General features: G+C 58.8%; 4 protein-coding genes across 6 annotated transcripts; all 4 read right to left on the bottom strand.

The window, feature by feature from the left end:
• Positions 1 to 27: 27 nt before the first annotated feature.
• On the bottom strand, positions 28 to 3668 carry dusp11 (dual specificity phosphatase 11 (RNA/RNP complex 1-interacting)). The gene is made up of 9 exons (XM_049737787.2): positions 3492 to 3668; positions 2152 to 2227; positions 1941 to 2072; positions 1485 to 1608; positions 1343 to 1403; positions 1147 to 1193; positions 1000 to 1072; positions 768 to 884; positions 28 to 526 (listed from the first exon to the last, which is right to left on the bottom strand). Exons 1-9 carry the CDS (start codon positions 3518 to 3520, stop codon positions 268 to 270), a joined length of 918 nt encoding a protein of 305 aa, XP_049593744.1. The 5' UTR covers positions 3521 to 3668; the 3' UTR covers positions 28 to 267.
• Positions 3669 to 4047: 379 nt separating this feature from the next.
• LOC125979490 (transcription factor 7-like 1-B) lies at positions 4048 to 7877 on the bottom strand. Of its 2 annotated transcripts, none has more exons than XM_049737756.1 (11): positions 7014 to 7877; positions 6858 to 6930; positions 6247 to 6386; positions 6094 to 6171; positions 5901 to 6009; positions 5749 to 5830; positions 5312 to 5380; positions 5005 to 5177; positions 4830 to 4937; positions 4652 to 4700; positions 4048 to 4561 (listed from the first exon to the last, which is right to left on the bottom strand). In XM_049737756.1, the coding sequence occupies exons 1-11, from the start codon at positions 7206 to 7208 to the stop codon at positions 4063 to 4065; spliced, it is 1575 nt and encodes a 524-aa protein (XP_049593713.1). In that variant the 5' UTR covers positions 7209 to 7877; the 3' UTR covers positions 4048 to 4062. The 2 variants fall into 2 exon arrangements, with proteins under 2 accessions (XP_049593713.1, XP_049593714.1); XM_049737757.1 differs by having other exon boundaries at positions 5021 to 5177.
• Positions 7878 to 8267: 390 nt separating this feature from the next.
• Positions 8268 to 11712, bottom strand: LOC125979487 (drebrin-like protein B). 2 transcript variants are annotated; one of them, XM_049737753.1, is made up of 14 exons: positions 11545 to 11712; positions 11381 to 11436; positions 11203 to 11315; positions 11036 to 11110; positions 10811 to 10954; positions 10635 to 10712; positions 10225 to 10376; positions 10031 to 10085; positions 9871 to 9942; positions 9699 to 9804; positions 9361 to 9639; positions 8861 to 9018; positions 8725 to 8788; positions 8268 to 8643 (listed from the first exon to the last, which is right to left on the bottom strand). In XM_049737753.1, the coding sequence occupies exons 1-14, from the start codon at positions 11625 to 11627 to the stop codon at positions 8507 to 8509; spliced, it is 1572 nt and encodes a 523-aa protein (XP_049593710.1). In that variant the 5' UTR covers positions 11628 to 11712; the 3' UTR covers positions 8268 to 8506. The 2 variants fall into 2 exon arrangements, with proteins under 2 accessions (XP_049593710.1, XP_049593709.1); XM_049737752.1 differs by having other exon boundaries at positions 9699 to 9942.
• Positions 11713 to 12021: 309 nt separating this feature from the next.
• prpf38a (pre-mRNA processing factor 38A) lies at positions 12022 to 13902 on the bottom strand. The gene is made up of 2 exons (XM_049737786.1): positions 13110 to 13902; positions 12022 to 13017 (listed from the first exon to the last, which is right to left on the bottom strand). The coding sequence occupies exons 1-2, from the start codon at positions 13490 to 13492 to the stop codon at positions 12441 to 12443; spliced, it is 960 nt and encodes a 319-aa protein (XP_049593743.1). The 5' UTR covers positions 13493 to 13902; the 3' UTR covers positions 12022 to 12440.

Below are 13902 nucleotides of genomic sequence, written 5' to 3'. Positions count from 1 at the left end.
GACTTGGTTATGGTTCCATCTGAAAAATCTCTTGAGCCCCACTTTCTTAAGTGGGCATTTTATTTGATTTTGTCAAGCCGCCTTCCGTTCTGGGAAAGGAAAAATCCAAAAGCTGGGGATGCGTTCCAATTGTCCACATTCCAAAAGTCTCCATAACTCACATGTTTCTGTTAAAAATAGCGCTCAGACATATTTGACATTACCACCTTGCACAATAACAAACATTCCAACATCAATCCTCCACTGGGCCAGAATTGAAGATGCTTTTCACAGTCCAAAAGTGCCAGTCCAGCTGGAGGAGGACTTGTAGCGGGGCTGGGCGGCCAATGGGCGACCCGAAGCGCTTGCGTGCCGACCCCGCCGGCTGGCGCCGCGGGGACTCCCCCGTCCGTTGGATTTGCCGGCGGCATGTGCGGGCGGGAAGGCTTTGGGGCCTCCGCTTCTTGGGGGCCCGTGATGCTGGGGGCTGTCGTACTGGGGGCGGCCCGAGTACGGTTGTTGCCTTTGGGCTCTTGGCGGACAAAACCTGCGGGGGGCGATACAAAGACAATGAAGGTGGTGGTGAGTGAGTGAGTGAGTGAGTGAGTGAGTGAGTGAGTGAGTGAGTGAGTGAGTGAGTGAGTGAGTGAGTGAGTGAGTGAGTGAGTGCGAGCGAGCGAGCGAGAGAGCGATCGAGCGAGCGAGCGAGAGAGCGATCGAGCGAGCGAGCGAGAGAGCGATCGAGCGAGCGAGCGAGAGAGCGATCGAGCGAGCGAGAGACCACGTACCCGTGGTTGTGGCCTGCACCACTCCAATGTGCGTCTCCAGGCGCGGCTGGCGTCCGATGGCCGGCCCGACCTCGCACCGACGGTGGCGGACGACTGTCCATGCCCGTGATCGTTTTGCTGCCCAAACAAAAATTTGCGGGGCATTTCCACGTAAGTGATCAGCAAAACAGCAAAGGAAGCGATACGTAAGCTACACGCAAGCACAGAAAGACCCGGCCGGCCGGCCGGCTACCTCTTAGGTCTGCTCTGAAGGTCCTCAATGTAGTTTTGTCTCTCGATGTTGTGACCGCGACTTGAGTTGAACACTGAAAAGTACACAGCGCACATTGACGGCACCTGCAGGGGCGCTCGCGCGACCGACCGCTTGCGCGCCACTCACGTCTGATGGCCTCGGTGGGAGCCATCTTGTCCACCTCGATCAGATACCTGGCATGGCAAAAAGCACAGAAGGTGTGGCGGAGGTTAGAGCACCGTCTGGCCGCACCTGAGCATCATGCGCACACGGCTACACATCATCTGGGATGCACGCACGCACGCACGCACGCACGCACGACAACCAAGCAAAGCCAAGGCACCTGCAGATCATGTAGCCGGTGCGGTTGAGTCCGTGCGTGCAGTGGACGCCGATCAGCTTGTCTGCAACACAAAGCAGATAGGCCGGCTCACTTGGTTCCGCCTGGGCAAAGGAGGCTCGGCGGCGGCGGCGGCGGCGGCTACCGTTGCAGGCGTTGTCTCGTAGGAATTGGCGCACAGCTCTCTTGAAGGTCACCACCACGCTGTCGGCGGGGACCACGTGACCCGCCGTGGGGATCTTGATGAAGCTCAACGAGTTGGGGAGCTCCTGCGGCGGGAGACAGAGCGTGCTCGTCAAGACAAAAGTGGCCTGGCAACAATCCGCTGGTCGGGATTAGGACCAAAGTCGCCTTTGCAGCAAAAAGTGGCGTCTCAGGCTTGAGGCCTCTGGACACTTTCAACTCTCTTGACTGCTTGTGAAAACGGCCGGGGAACCTCCCGCAAAGGAAGTCCCGCACTCAAAGTTTCCTTCCACTTACGGCCGGGGAACCTCCCGCAAATGAAGTCCCGCACTCAAAGTTTCCTTCCGCTTGGTGAGAATGCCTCAGCTTGACTTGAGGCACTTTAGGCATGAAAAGGGCGAGCGAGCGAGCGAGCTACCTGCGGCGAGTAGTAGCGTGTGGTGTAGGTCAAGTCGATGATGAGGCCCAGTTCTTGCTGGTCTTCCCGCATGGCGTCCAGCAGCTCCTTCGGTCCAAAGGCCTGAGCCGGCGCCATATTTCGGGTCAGCGCCTGAGCGGGACGACAGTTAGCATTGCCCGCTGTTAACATTTGCCGTGATTTGCCGCAATTTGGGAGGCGGAGGACTCACCTGCTTGAGAGGAACTTTGAAGGCCACAAATCGAGTGCTGCCCAGTCGCTTTCCCACCGCCTTGTAGTCCAGCCACCTGCACGCACATCAGAAGTCCACCCCAAGCTCGGCAAGAAACAGAAGCTCGACGGCGCCGCCATTTTGAACTCGTTCACAAACGTGCTTGCAAACTAAGCTAACGCAAGCGGTAACCCTTCAGTGAGCGGAGCAAGGGATCGCCGCCGATAGAGGGTATGCGTGCACGTGACGTCACAGACGGGCTGACGGTTTGTTTGGGTGGCAAAAAGCGGCGGACGTTGGGTGGTGCTAATAGGGCCAAGGCCGGATTGAGCTTCAGAGCTACGTGTACTGGGGCATTTTAGCAGTGGCAGATCGTGGCAGAGTTGTTACGGCGCAACGGTGAAGAGTTGTTGTGCCACTGGATGTGCCTATCGCTTCCAAAAAGGTGATACCAAGAAGCCGTATCTTCTTGCCACAGGCGGATACACCCAAAAATCAGTTGGGACCCACCTGAAACACCAAACTGGATCCGCCAGTTTCCATTTTGATATCAAGCTTGTCTGAAAAACAACTAATGTCTGGATACGTTACTGGCGGAAAAGTCGCCTTATCCGACGACCAAGCGCTTGCTGTCCCAGCTCCTGCTACGCTTGAGCCGGTGGCGTTCTGACTTGGTTTGCACAGCGGATCAACACGAGCGTTGTATTTTTTCAACTTGCGCCTTTCTTGGCCCAACTGGACGAAACAATCACTCACGACACCCACCCAGGCCGCCATCCTAGCGAGCCCAGTGGCAGCGGACGAGGCTTTTTGCCACCCAAACAAAAATGGCCGCCCCGATCTGTGACGTCAGTGCACAGCCTCGCTCCAAATGCCCGATTGCTATTTTTGAGGACATTTGAGGGAGCACACGCAGCGTCATTTGGGGGGGAAATAGACCACACCACAGTGCTCGTTTTAGGAACGAAAACGGAACCAAACACGCTAAGAAAAGCGCGATGAATTTTCACCCAACTTCCCGTCTATGGGCCACGTTTTGCTCTATTTCTGGTCTTGATTTTAGCACGAGTGGAGATGGCCAGTGGTCACACACGTTTAGGTCAAGCTTGACGGTAGTTTCCTGCCATTAAGCTAGCTTTTCTCCTTTCTTTTTTTAATTTGATGGAGGGGGAACCATAACATGTGAGGCCCGTCGAGTCCAAAACTATCGGTGCCCTGGTTGATTTGTTGGACATGAAGCCTTTTGGACTGCCCCGCAAAATCACAAGCTTGAGCTGAGTTTCGGGGAGCGAGCGAGCGAGCGAGCGAGCTCGTTTGTACGATCAAGTCTGTCGTCTTACCTGTCGGGAATCTTTTTGAAGGAACGCATTTTTCACTCAAATGTCTTTTCTTCCGTTTCCACGTCGACGAAATTCAAATCAAAGACGATTTTATTCCTCGGGTCGCTTCGGCCACATTTTTCTTCCCGAGCCACAGCGGGGAGTGGGACGGACGCGTGTTGATGGCGTCACCAGTGGATGGCGTCAGCAGCGGCCGGAGCTGCTGCGTTCACGAACTACACAGAACGTGGGACATGTGACGTTCGAGCTTGTCGTCGTTGAGCGCCATGATGACGATCGTCGCTGCTTTTTGGTCTACGACGTATTATTCGATTGGTTTCTTCACTTCGCGACTTGTTGGCTGCTCGTACCGAAGCTGGTCAATTATTTGCACTTCTCTTCACTTCACTTCAATGTATGCAGAACGTTCACCCCAAACCGTTCTCAACGGCACTTCCAGGAATAAGCAATTAAATGGCATCGTAGTCGTTTCGTACTGCCGCAGCTCACACACATGCACGCAAACTAACCGGCCGGGTCACCCACGTATGACATCATCTTCATCGAATGCGCTTGGTTCAATTGAGACTCTTTATTTGGGTTTACAAAAGTGTGGAGTTCGAAAGTCGACATGAACGAAAACGAGTGACGACAAAGTCAAATATTGACCACTAATTTGCCAACGGCAAGAAATTGGATTTAAAAACGGTTTGGCGTGTCGACAGTCGCTCAAAGCCCGTAGCTGGAGGTAGAGGAGGTCCGCAGGTCCGAGGTGGCCGCGGGTGGGGCACGCGCCCCGCGTGGCGCATGAGCCGTGAGGGCGAGCGGCTGGTCTGTCGGCGATACGCGGCCGCCCCGTGCGTCCGAGTGTTCGGTGAAGGTGGGTGCCGGGGCGGCGGGCGACGCCAGCGCCGCCGCCGTGGCCGGGGAGTCCACCGAGGAGGCGGGGCTGGCCTGGGACAAGTGCGTGTGCGTGAGATGGGAGAGCGTGTACGGGCGCAAAAGGTGAGCGCTGGTGCCGGAGGTGAGCTCGTGAGGCGCCTCGTGGGGCACGGGGTGCGTGGGCCGCAGCGGGAAATCGTCTGCGGCAGCTGAAAAAACAAGCGAGTCACTCGAGTGGCAACAACACCACGCATCATCGCTCCTTGTCGGATGCGGCCGTGACAAAATGGCTGCCTTACTGTCTTGATGGCTTTCGCTCTTGCACTTCTTCCTCTTCTTCTTCTTGCCCTGCTCACGCCACACACACGCACACGCGCACGCACACACACACACACACAGACAGGATGATTGAGATCAGTAAAGCAGGTGCGTGCGTGCGTGCGTGCGTGCGTGCGTGTCATAAGTGCATGTACGGACGTAGTTGTCTCTGGCCGACCAGCCGGGGTAAAGTTGCGAATGGAGCAGCCGCTCTTTCCGGGCCAGCTCGTAGTACTTGGCCTGCTCGTCCTTGCTCAGCGAATGCCACTGGAGATGCATTCCACACCGAGGCGTCAACATAGCGACACGCGCGCGCACGCATGCACGCACGCACATGGGTGGATGCTGACCCGCTGTCCCAGGATCTGGTTGATGGTGGCGCTCTCCTTAACTTGGCACTGGGCCACCACTTTGGGCCGCTCGTCCCTCATAAACAACATGAAGGCGTTGAGAGGTTTCTTGATGTGACCTTTGGCCTGAGCGCCGCCGTCCCGCACCGGCGACTTCCTGGGGGCGGAGCAGTCAGCAAAGGCATCAAATCGAGCGGGAGCCAAATTGGACGCGGCTCCGCGCCGGAGAACAATTTGGGCTGAGTCAATCCCCCGCAAATAGCTGTACCGCACCAAAACATTTGACGTTACCTCGGCGGGCTGCGCGCGCCGGCCTCTGCGGGTTCCCTTTTGACGGCGCTCACCGGGCCAGGGGACGGGCTACTCCGCGGCAAGTATGTCGGAAAACAACACAAGAAGTGCACGATGATGTCGGGGAGGGAGCGCGTCGGATGCGACAAAAGAAAGCGCATCACGACGCGCGGGATGTACACCTTGGTCAGGTCGGATCAGGTCATAAAAACAAGACGGCTTCAAATGAGGCAGGAGTCGTCATGGAGTCAAGTGAGGACGCGGCCCGGTCCTCCGCCGTCACGAGGCTCCGGGCCATGCCCAAGTCTCTTTTCTCAGTCAAAGTGGAAACATTCCAGGTCAAGGGGTTCAGTCCGAACCCCTGACTAATGTCGTTGGCTGATGGAGGGAGGGAGGGAGGGGAGAAAAAAAATAAATAAAATAAAGGTTGTACTCACAGCCAATCAAAGGCGTGCGCCATCTCAGCCACGGCTGCAGGAGAGACGGGGTAGCGTGCGACCTGTGGCGGCCGGGACGAGCCTGCCGGAGCACATGTGATGCGTGTTAGCGGGCTGGCTGGCCGGCCGGCAGGCCGGCAAGGGCGTCTCACCCGCGTCGGGCGAGAAGTTGGCCGGCACCCTGGAGGGCGGCGAGGAGGCCTCGGGTCGGCGGGACAGCAGCGGGTGGAGGTGAGCCACGAAGGCGGGCGCGCCGCTAGACTGGAGCCACACACAAGTGAGCTAGCTGCGTCGCGCCGCCGGCAGGCGCGGAAACGGCTCACCGGGTGAGCGGGCACAACTTACCGGGTGAGCGGGCACGCCCGAATCTCTCCCGGCCGCTCCGGCGGCCACGTCCAGCAGGGGCCACTGCCACGGCAGATACTACGCGCACACACAGCTTGGCCAGTCAGTCACTGAAGCGCCGCCACGCAGGCCCCGACCCTGGCTGGGACTTACCGCACGCGCCAGGCCCCCGCCGGCCAGATACGAGCCGTAAAGGTCGGGAATCATGAAGAAGGGGTAGCCCACGAAGGCCGGGGCTTGGAGGACACCCCCGGCCCCAGCTCTGGCCCCAGCCCCGGCCCGCCGCCTCAGCGCTGCGTCAACACGTGGAAGACACACACATCAAAAAGCAGGCTCGTGATAGGTCGGGGGTTGTCGCCAGACTTGACCTCTTCCCAGTTCTCTCAGTTTGACTTTGTCTTTGTTTTCAATTCTAGTTTGATCGCAAAGCGCATTCTGCCAAACACATTGTTAACCCGTTGGGGAAAAAAAAACCAAAGACAACTTTATGGGATCAGCCGACATTTATATGTTGCGACTGGCCGTTTGGATCAACATCATTGGATATTACAACATACATATACAGAAGCAAGGTATGAACTTTGGATGACCAAAGATTTGTTGATGACTCCTCATTCATTTAAAGAGTGGGTTACCCGATACAATACACCTCGAATCCGTCCGATGTTTACACACGTTGCGTTCACGGCCCTGTCCAGGTTAATGAGCAACAACACACAAACAAACACACAAACAAACAAACAAACACACACGACGGAGCGTACCTTCGCCAAACGGCTGGCCGCGTCCGGGCAGGCCGGCCGCGTCCGGCTGACGTCTGGCTCGCCTGTCCGCTGCCTGCCCGGAGAATAGCAGAAAGAAGCGGGGCAAAGCAAAAGTTGGCCGTCGCCGCCGCCGCCCCCGGGGGCTCACTCGCTTACCTCGGAATCCGACACGCTGTGGTTGGTCTCGGACTCGTTGACGAGGGACGACTTGACGTCGTCCAGGTCACGCTGAGCGGCGGTGGCAGCGGCCGCCGCGGTCGTCTTGTCGTCGTGCTCGCCCTCGCCCTCATCCTTGAACGGGATCAGCTCGTCGTTGGCGCCCAAGTCGCCATCGTCGCTCAGCTGCGGCATGCTAGCGAGCGAGTTAAGCCGCGGACGGAGCGCACTTTCAGCAGGGAGGCGTCACCGTCGGCCGGCGGCTCCGACAAGTCGACTTCGCCTCCTCCACATGCGGCGCTCCACTCGGCCGCCAAATGCGCGTTGGGAATCCTCGCCGGCGGCAAGAGCGAGCGAGCGGGGGGGGCGAGCGAGCTAGCGCCTAGCTGCGAGCGCTTAGCTGCTAGCTTCCTGCCTGCGGCGTTCACGGACGCCGTCGGCGCTCGCTGTGGCACAAGTATTACGCGTAATCCGACCAAACGGGACACGCACGACACGTCCAAAATCAAGTTCAGTTCGTTAGCGTCGCGAGATGATCGTGTGGAAATTTTCCGCGCTTCAAGTTGCTGCCGAGAAAGAAAAATGATAACTTTCCCACATTGTGCGCACTTCTCACAGCGTCCCCGGGAAACAGTACGCGCACGTCCGCGTTCCACCGAGCGAGTGCGCGCGAGTGCGCACGCGCGTGACAGTGAGCGGAAGAAAAAGGAAACAAATCAGGTGTGACGATCGGGCAGCGGGACCCGCTGCTCACAGCATGCATCCGGCCGCGCAGATCCGGGATCGGGAACAACAAACGGGTTGGCGAGCCCCGATCGAGGGCCGCACTTTGAGGGAGGGAAAAGGCGCCCGCCTTCACGGCCCACGCTGCACTTTTTGTTATTTTAATTCCGAAATGGGAGCTGGTGCATTCCATCCTTTCCTTGGCAATGCTGAGTGCACACGCTCCCTCCCTCCCTCGCCAAAGATGGCACGCCTGAAGCCGTCCGTCACTTTCACGTACGAATGCTCGAAGCAAAAGTTTCCTTTGATTAGAATGTATTTGTTCCTTTGTCAAATTGGTAGAAAACCAAAACAATCTGGTGTTAAGTATAAGCTACGATCAAATTTTGGGATCGCAAAAGCTGCTTTTGACACAGTAAGCCAGGGTCGTCAAAGTCATTTTTGTCATCGTTTCCCTCGGAGGGCCAATATGACTGTTAACGTCTTCTCCATACATACTAGTAAAACCATTTCAAAGGACAAACGCTAATAGAAATTGCCAGCAATGTTGTTTTTTTTTAAAGTAAAGACATTTGACACAAAGTCAATGGAAAATTTGTCTTGGCGGCCCACATAAAATGATGCGGCAGGCCCTGTCTGGCCCCCGGCTGGCTGCCCCCTTGAGTTTAACACCTATGCGCTAAGCGGAAGTAGAACAAGTGGGAAGGGAACGTTTGGACTCGCGTCGTGCTATCGAGCGGCTCGCCGCAGACGCGGCAACCCAAGCGGGATCACACGAGTTCCACATAATTGGCGGGAAACATGCCGAAACGGCCGTCGGGGCCGAAACCTCGCCACCAGCCTTCGTCCACCATCTCGATGCCCGTGATGATGTCGTCGGGGTCGAAGGTGATCTCCGTGTCGTCGGCTGCGGAGGGCAAATAGCGCTTGATGGGAGCAGCTTGTTGGTGGTGGTGGTGCGTGCGTGCGTGCGTGCGTGCGTGCGTACCGGCCTGGTAGTCGTACACGGCTCTGGCGCAGACGTTCATTCCCGCGTCGGTGGCATCTCGGCCCTGAAACGTCATCAAATGTCACGAGTGACGTGTCAAAGACGAGCAATCCCCCTGCGTTGCTTTGCGACTGACCGTGCTTGCGTCCCCGCCCACGGGGAGCGGCACCGCATACTCGTCGTCTCGCGCGTCCGTCGGAAACATGGCATCTGCGAGCGACCGGAGCTGTTGGCCGCCCGGCGCCGCCTCGTAAAGGTCGTCGTCAAATTCGTCCGACCAATCGTCGTCCTCCGCTGCGTAGAGACGCGCGGCAGGGCAGGCAGGCAGGCAGGCAGACAGGCAGATTACTCGCTGGCCTTCTGCTCTGCTGCCCTGAAACCATCTTCAGCAGACTCAAATGTATTTAGAATGAATGACAAAAAACATCTCAAAGGGCTTTAACATGGCGGCCACGGTTAAGCCTTATCCATCCCGCTGCATTGTGCCCCGTTTGGCCCATCCCGTCCAGGCCGAAGCTTTGGGCCGAGTCTTCTTCAGGCCCACTTCCTGTCCACCGCTAGCACCGCCCGCTTTACTAGCCCTCTCCTGCCCGGTCCGTCCCAACGCTCACCCCTCGTTCGCAGAAGGAGACGCACCTGCAGCCCGGGCGGCCACGGCCGCTCCGCCGGGCGAGGAGGCGACGGCGGCGACCACTCCCGGGCGCCCGAGGAAGTCATCGCTCGTGTCGGGACGAGGCCAGAACGGATCGCTTTGGGGACTGGCGGGAAGGTGGACGGGCTGGAAGGGATTCCGGGCGGACGGAGACTCGGGCGGCGAGACGGACGCAGGCTCCGAGGGTTGGAAGGCTCGGTGGCCGGGAGGAGCCTGAGGGCTGTCCGAAGCCAGCTGGTGCAAAAAGGGGCTTTGCAGCTTCCCTACGGCAAAAAATCGAGCTCTAGGAAAGTTGGGGTTTTTTGGCCGGTGGGGCGCTTACCCGTTTTGAGGGCGGAGCCTCCGTAGGCGGGCGCCACGGCGGTCTCCCGCTGCTTGAAGACGTCGCGAGGGTTGAAGGAGCGCTGCGAGATCAAAGCCTCGGCCTCCTGACGCACACAAGCGCCCGCGTTAGCCGAGCGTGGCGCTTCGAGGCTAAGCGTGTCGGCGCTCACGTTGGCGGCGCGCGCCGAGCCGGCCCGCGCCGAGCTGGCCCGCTTCGTCTCCTCGTCCGGCGTCTGGAGCTTCTGCCACGCAAACAGAGGGCCTTTGCTGAGCGCCACACAATGCAGCCATTTTTGGAGGGAGGGAGGGAGGGAGGGAGGGAGCGCTCACCCTTTGCTGTTGTTCTTTCTCCCGCTCTTCTTCTTGTCGCTGCTTCTGCTGTAGTCTGCCAAAGAGCACACACGTACCACAAAAAGACACGTCGGCCATCTTCCAGTCTGAAGCGAGCGCCACGTGACAACTTGGGCCCGCCGGACTGGAGCTAAGAGAAGAGCCGGCGGAGCTGGTCTCGACGCTCACGTCACCTGTTGTGGTCGATGGCCATGTTTCGCTGCTGCGTTTTTATCTCTCTTTCCCGGGCGAGTTTGTCCTCCAAGTCGCGGCGCTCCTGCTCGACCGCTTGCCTCTGGAGCTGCGCCTTCTTCACCTCCTCCTGGCGCCGTGCCTCCTCCTCCCTCTGAGCACAAACGCATGCATACCTTTTCAGGGGTAGCCATCCATTCCGCTCGGGAAACAAAACCAGAAGGCTTTTCCGGCCAAATGCGAGCACGCGTGAAGGGGCCGCCGGTGCCCCGGAGCTGATTAACGTAAGCATCGAAAGAAAGCTTGTCAAACGGACGGAGGGACGGAGCTCGGCCAAGAGCGCGCGGCAGTCCAAACGCGAGTCGACGGACGGACGGGCAGCGGCGGGATCCTTCTCACTCGCCCTTCTCACCTGCGCTTGGCTCCAAAAAGAATCTTTGTTGATTTGCTCCATTTCGTCCACGGCGTTTGTTTTGCAATAAACGGAACCCTGAGAGCAAGACAGAGGCAGTAAGCCTTTTGCCTTGGCCTCCCTCGCTTGTCTGGCGGGCGCAGACGCCGCCGCCGGCCGGCCGGCTTTGCGCTCACTACGGCTCCACGGGGGAAGTCCCCGGCGGACTGCGAGGCCTTGCTAAAGTTGTAGTTGGCCCCCGACGCTTTGGACACTTTGGACAGAATGACGTCAGGGTCCACGTCGTCCTCGTCGCGCGCGTTGATGGTCACGTGGGCGCCCTGGGTGCACAAGTTCCAAAAGTGCAGTGCAGTGCAGTGCACAAGGTCCACAAGAGCAGAGCAGGCGGGAGCGTCTCCCACCTTCAGGAAGTTGGCCACCGTCCCCAAGTGATTGGCGCACAGTCCTTTGCGCGCCTCCTTCACACCTTCGCCTGTCTGCCGTACGCCACAGCAGCAGCAACAGCAACAGGTCAGTGGCCGGCCGCAGAAGCTTCCATGGCAACTACTTGACACGGCGTCTCACCCACCCAGTTGATCAGCACGTACTTGGGCAGGCCCGAGTTGGGCTCTCGCACTCGGCAGAAGGCGTACATCACCTTGCCGCTGTTCAGCTCCTCCAACATCTCCTGCAGACCGCCGTCTACACACGCCGCGCAGGTCAAAGGTCACGTTACGGGACCCAAAGGCTCACCCCGCCGCCCTCACCTCCTTTTGCCGCCAGGCGCATGGTGTTGCCGTTGCCCTCGTAGGTGAACAAAACCCTGGAGACGCACGCGCACAAGTTAGGCGGGCGGGCGGGCGCAAGCAGAGCAGAGAAGAGAAGAGAAGAGAAGAGAAGAGAAGAGAGGGGGGCGGCCGGCGCCACCCACCAGTCTATGTCAGAGCGTCCGTCCAGCACGTCCTCGTAGGCCGCCTTCAGCTCGGCGCCGTTTTTGCTCATGTCCACCGCCATGTCGCCCGGATGAGGCAGACCCAGAAAACAGCAGCCGCCGTCTTGGCTCCTTCCCGTCGGCCGGGTCGGACCGGTTTGGCGAGAACCCGCCGGGCCGCATTCTCTCCGGGCGGCTCCTCCTAAACAGTCGGTATCCCGCCTCCTGCTCCGGCGCGCGCGTACCGGAACCTGTGCAACTTCAAATTTGCACGCTCGCTCGCTCGCTCTCTGACCAACCCTCTGGAAGCTCGCCATCCCATCCGTTCCTGGGTTGCCGGACAATTTCAACAACTCTGAGAAAGGTTCTTAGTTGAGAGTGGTGGCTCGGGCGGGCTTTAAGAAAGCGCCGCAAAGCCACTTTTCGGAGGAATGATCAGGGGCTGCGTTTCAAAACAAACAAACAAACAAACAGGTCTTGATTTGAGCGCCTTTATTCAAAGTCGGGGACATGCTTTCAAATTTACAAGCCGTCTCATTTTGCCCCCAAAAAGATGCTTTTGCTCCACTCCGCAGGATACCAGACAAAATGAGGAGGCATGGCTACAACAGCTAAGTGATAGTAACAAAGAGCCGGCCGGTGGCGCAGGGCGAGCCTCTTCCCTCATTGAATGGAGAGCACAGCCCACTAAAGGCATCCAAACCGAGGCTCGGCATTTTGGGGAGGAACATCAGCACCAGCAATGACTAAAAAGCTCACTGGGACCCTCTCAAACGCACCGGTCGGTCCGGTGACAGAATGTACAAATAAAAACAAAACAAAAAAAAGGAGGACATGGCTGATTTGGAGCAGTCACCCTTACCTTTGGGTCACCCCTATCTTTGGGTCAGCCCTACCTACGGGTCGCTGCGGCGACTCTTCTTGCGACTCTTCTTGCCGCTCTTGTCGGGGCTCTTGGAGCGGCTGCGGTGCCGGCGGCTCCTGCGGTGGGTGGCGGCCGGCGACTTGGAGCGGCGCCTGCGCTCCCGGTGGCGCCGCGGGCTTTTGCTGCCGCGGCGGCGCTCGCGGCGGGCATCGGGGCTCCGGCGGGCCTTGGGCGAGCGGCTCCTGCGGCGTGGCGAGCGGCTGCCGCGGCGGCGGCGGGGGGGGGAGGGCGAGTGGCGCGGCCTGTCGTCGCACCGGCGGGCCCCCCGCCGGTGCAGCTCGGGACCGGGGACCCCGTCGGGCCGCCCGCCGCCCTCGTCGTCCTCGTCATCGTCGTCGCTGCTCTCGGCCTCGTCCAGGTCCTCGTCCAGGTCCTCCTCCAGGGCGCTGACGCGCGGCTCCAGCATCTCGGCCTCCTCCAGGACCTGGCGCTTCTGCAGCCGCGGCAGGATGATGTCGCACATTCTCTCCGAGTGAAGCAGCTCGTGGATGAACTCGTCCACGTGCATCAGCTCAAACTCGCCGTTACGGTTCTGCGTCTTGATCTTCCTGCGGACATTTCGACGCGTGAAAAGGAGCGTTGGAGGCAATTCTGGCGGCTCTGTCATTCAACGAAGTTGGCGTTTTGCCGTCAGTCCTACCTGTAATCGTTGTAAAGCGGCTCCAGGTACTTGTAGCAGTCGACCGTCGTGCCGGTGAGGCGCATGTACATGGCGCCGAGCAAGCGCACGTACTTGAAGTCCTCGTTCTTGATGAACTCGACGATGATGTCCTTCTCGGGCTGGATCTGCAGCAGCTTGAGGACGAGACACAGGAACGGCGTGGGCTTGATGTTGCCCCCGAACACGCCGCCCACAAACTTGAGCTCCATGGCCTTGTCGACCACCAGCTCGGCGGTCAGCCCAAAGCATTCCTCTTTCCAGTACTTGCACTCGTAAATGCGGGTTCGGATAATCTTCTCGACCAAGTACTGCGGGTTGGTCCCGTGGATGCTGTTGGCGTCTTTCACCGTCCTGTTCGCCATTTTTGGCGCCGCGGCAAACGTCCGTCCGAAGCCTTGTTCTTCTTCGCTGGTTGCCGCTCAAATTGCGCTCGGCCAGAAAAATCCAAGAGCCGGATAGGCGACGCGCGGTTGCTCCTCGGTCCAAAGCGGTCAATTTTCGTTCGTATCGTTCGTCGCGATTCGCCAGCCACAACAGAGGAAGCCGGGGGGGGAACGGGGTTGCACTTCCGCTCGGACGCCCGCGGGGATCTTAGCGCCACCTAGCGAGCTGGGGTGGGAGGCGGGAGAAGCCCTCTTCTTCTTCTTTGTTCGCGAAGCAAACAAAGAAGCAAAATGTGATGGTTACAAACTATTGAGGAAAAAGTACATCAACAAAGCTAAAACAGTCTGCAATCGAGACTGTAAACACAACATGAGAAAATGAGAGGCAG

The sequence above is a fragment of the Syngnathus scovelli genome, chromosome 13, assembly GCF_024217435.2.
Source record: "Syngnathus scovelli strain Florida chromosome 13, RoL_Ssco_1.2, whole genome shotgun sequence".
Lineage (NCBI taxonomy): Eukaryota > Metazoa > Chordata > Actinopteri > Syngnathiformes > Syngnathidae > Syngnathus > Syngnathus scovelli.
The sequence above is the reverse complement of the archived record's forward strand: the minus strand, read 5'-3'. Positions and strand labels throughout refer to the sequence as shown.

Coding starts and splice junctions, on each gene's coding strand:
- prpf38a (XM_049737786.1), bottom strand. CDS start 13,492: ATGGCGAACAGGACGGTGAAAGACGCCAACAGCATCCACGGGACCAAC. Junction 13,018..13,109: donor CCGCTTTACAACGATTACAG/GTAGGACTGACG, acceptor AAATGTCCGCAG/GAAGATCAAGACGCAGAACC.
- LOC125979487 (XM_049737752.1), bottom strand. CDS start 11,627: ATGGCGGTGGACATGAGCAAAAACGGCGCCGAGCTGAAGGCGGCCTAC. Junction 10,086..10,224: donor ATGGCCATCGACCACAACAG/GTGACGTGAGCG, acceptor GCTCTTTGGCAG/ACTACAGCAGAAGCAGCGAC. Junction 9,943..10,030: donor AGAAAGAACAACAGCAAAGG/GTGAGCGCTCCC, acceptor TTTGCGTGGCAG/AAGCTCCAGACGCCGGACGA.
- dusp11 (XM_049737787.2), bottom strand. CDS start 3,520: ATGCGTTCCTTCAAAAAGATTCCCGACAG. Junction 1,609..1,940: donor CACGCTACTACTCGCCGCAG/GTAGCTCGCTCG, acceptor CTCCCGCCGCAG/GAGCTCCCCAACTCGTTGAG. Junction 527..767: donor GGTGCAGGCCACAACCACGG/GTACGTGGTCTC, acceptor CGCCCCCCGCAG/GTTTTGTCCGCCAAGAGCCC.
- LOC125979490 (XM_049737756.1), bottom strand. CDS start 7,208: ATGCCGCAGCTGAGCGACGATGGCGACTTGGGCGCCAACGACGAGCTG. Junction 6,931..7,013: donor ACAGCGTGTCGGATTCCGAG/GTAAGCGAGTGA, acceptor TTCTCCGGGCAG/GCAGCGGACAGGCGAGCCAG. Junction 5,178..5,311: donor GGCGCGCGCAGCCCGCCGAG/GTAACGTCAAAT, acceptor CTCCGCCCCCAG/GAAGTCGCCGGTGCGGGACG.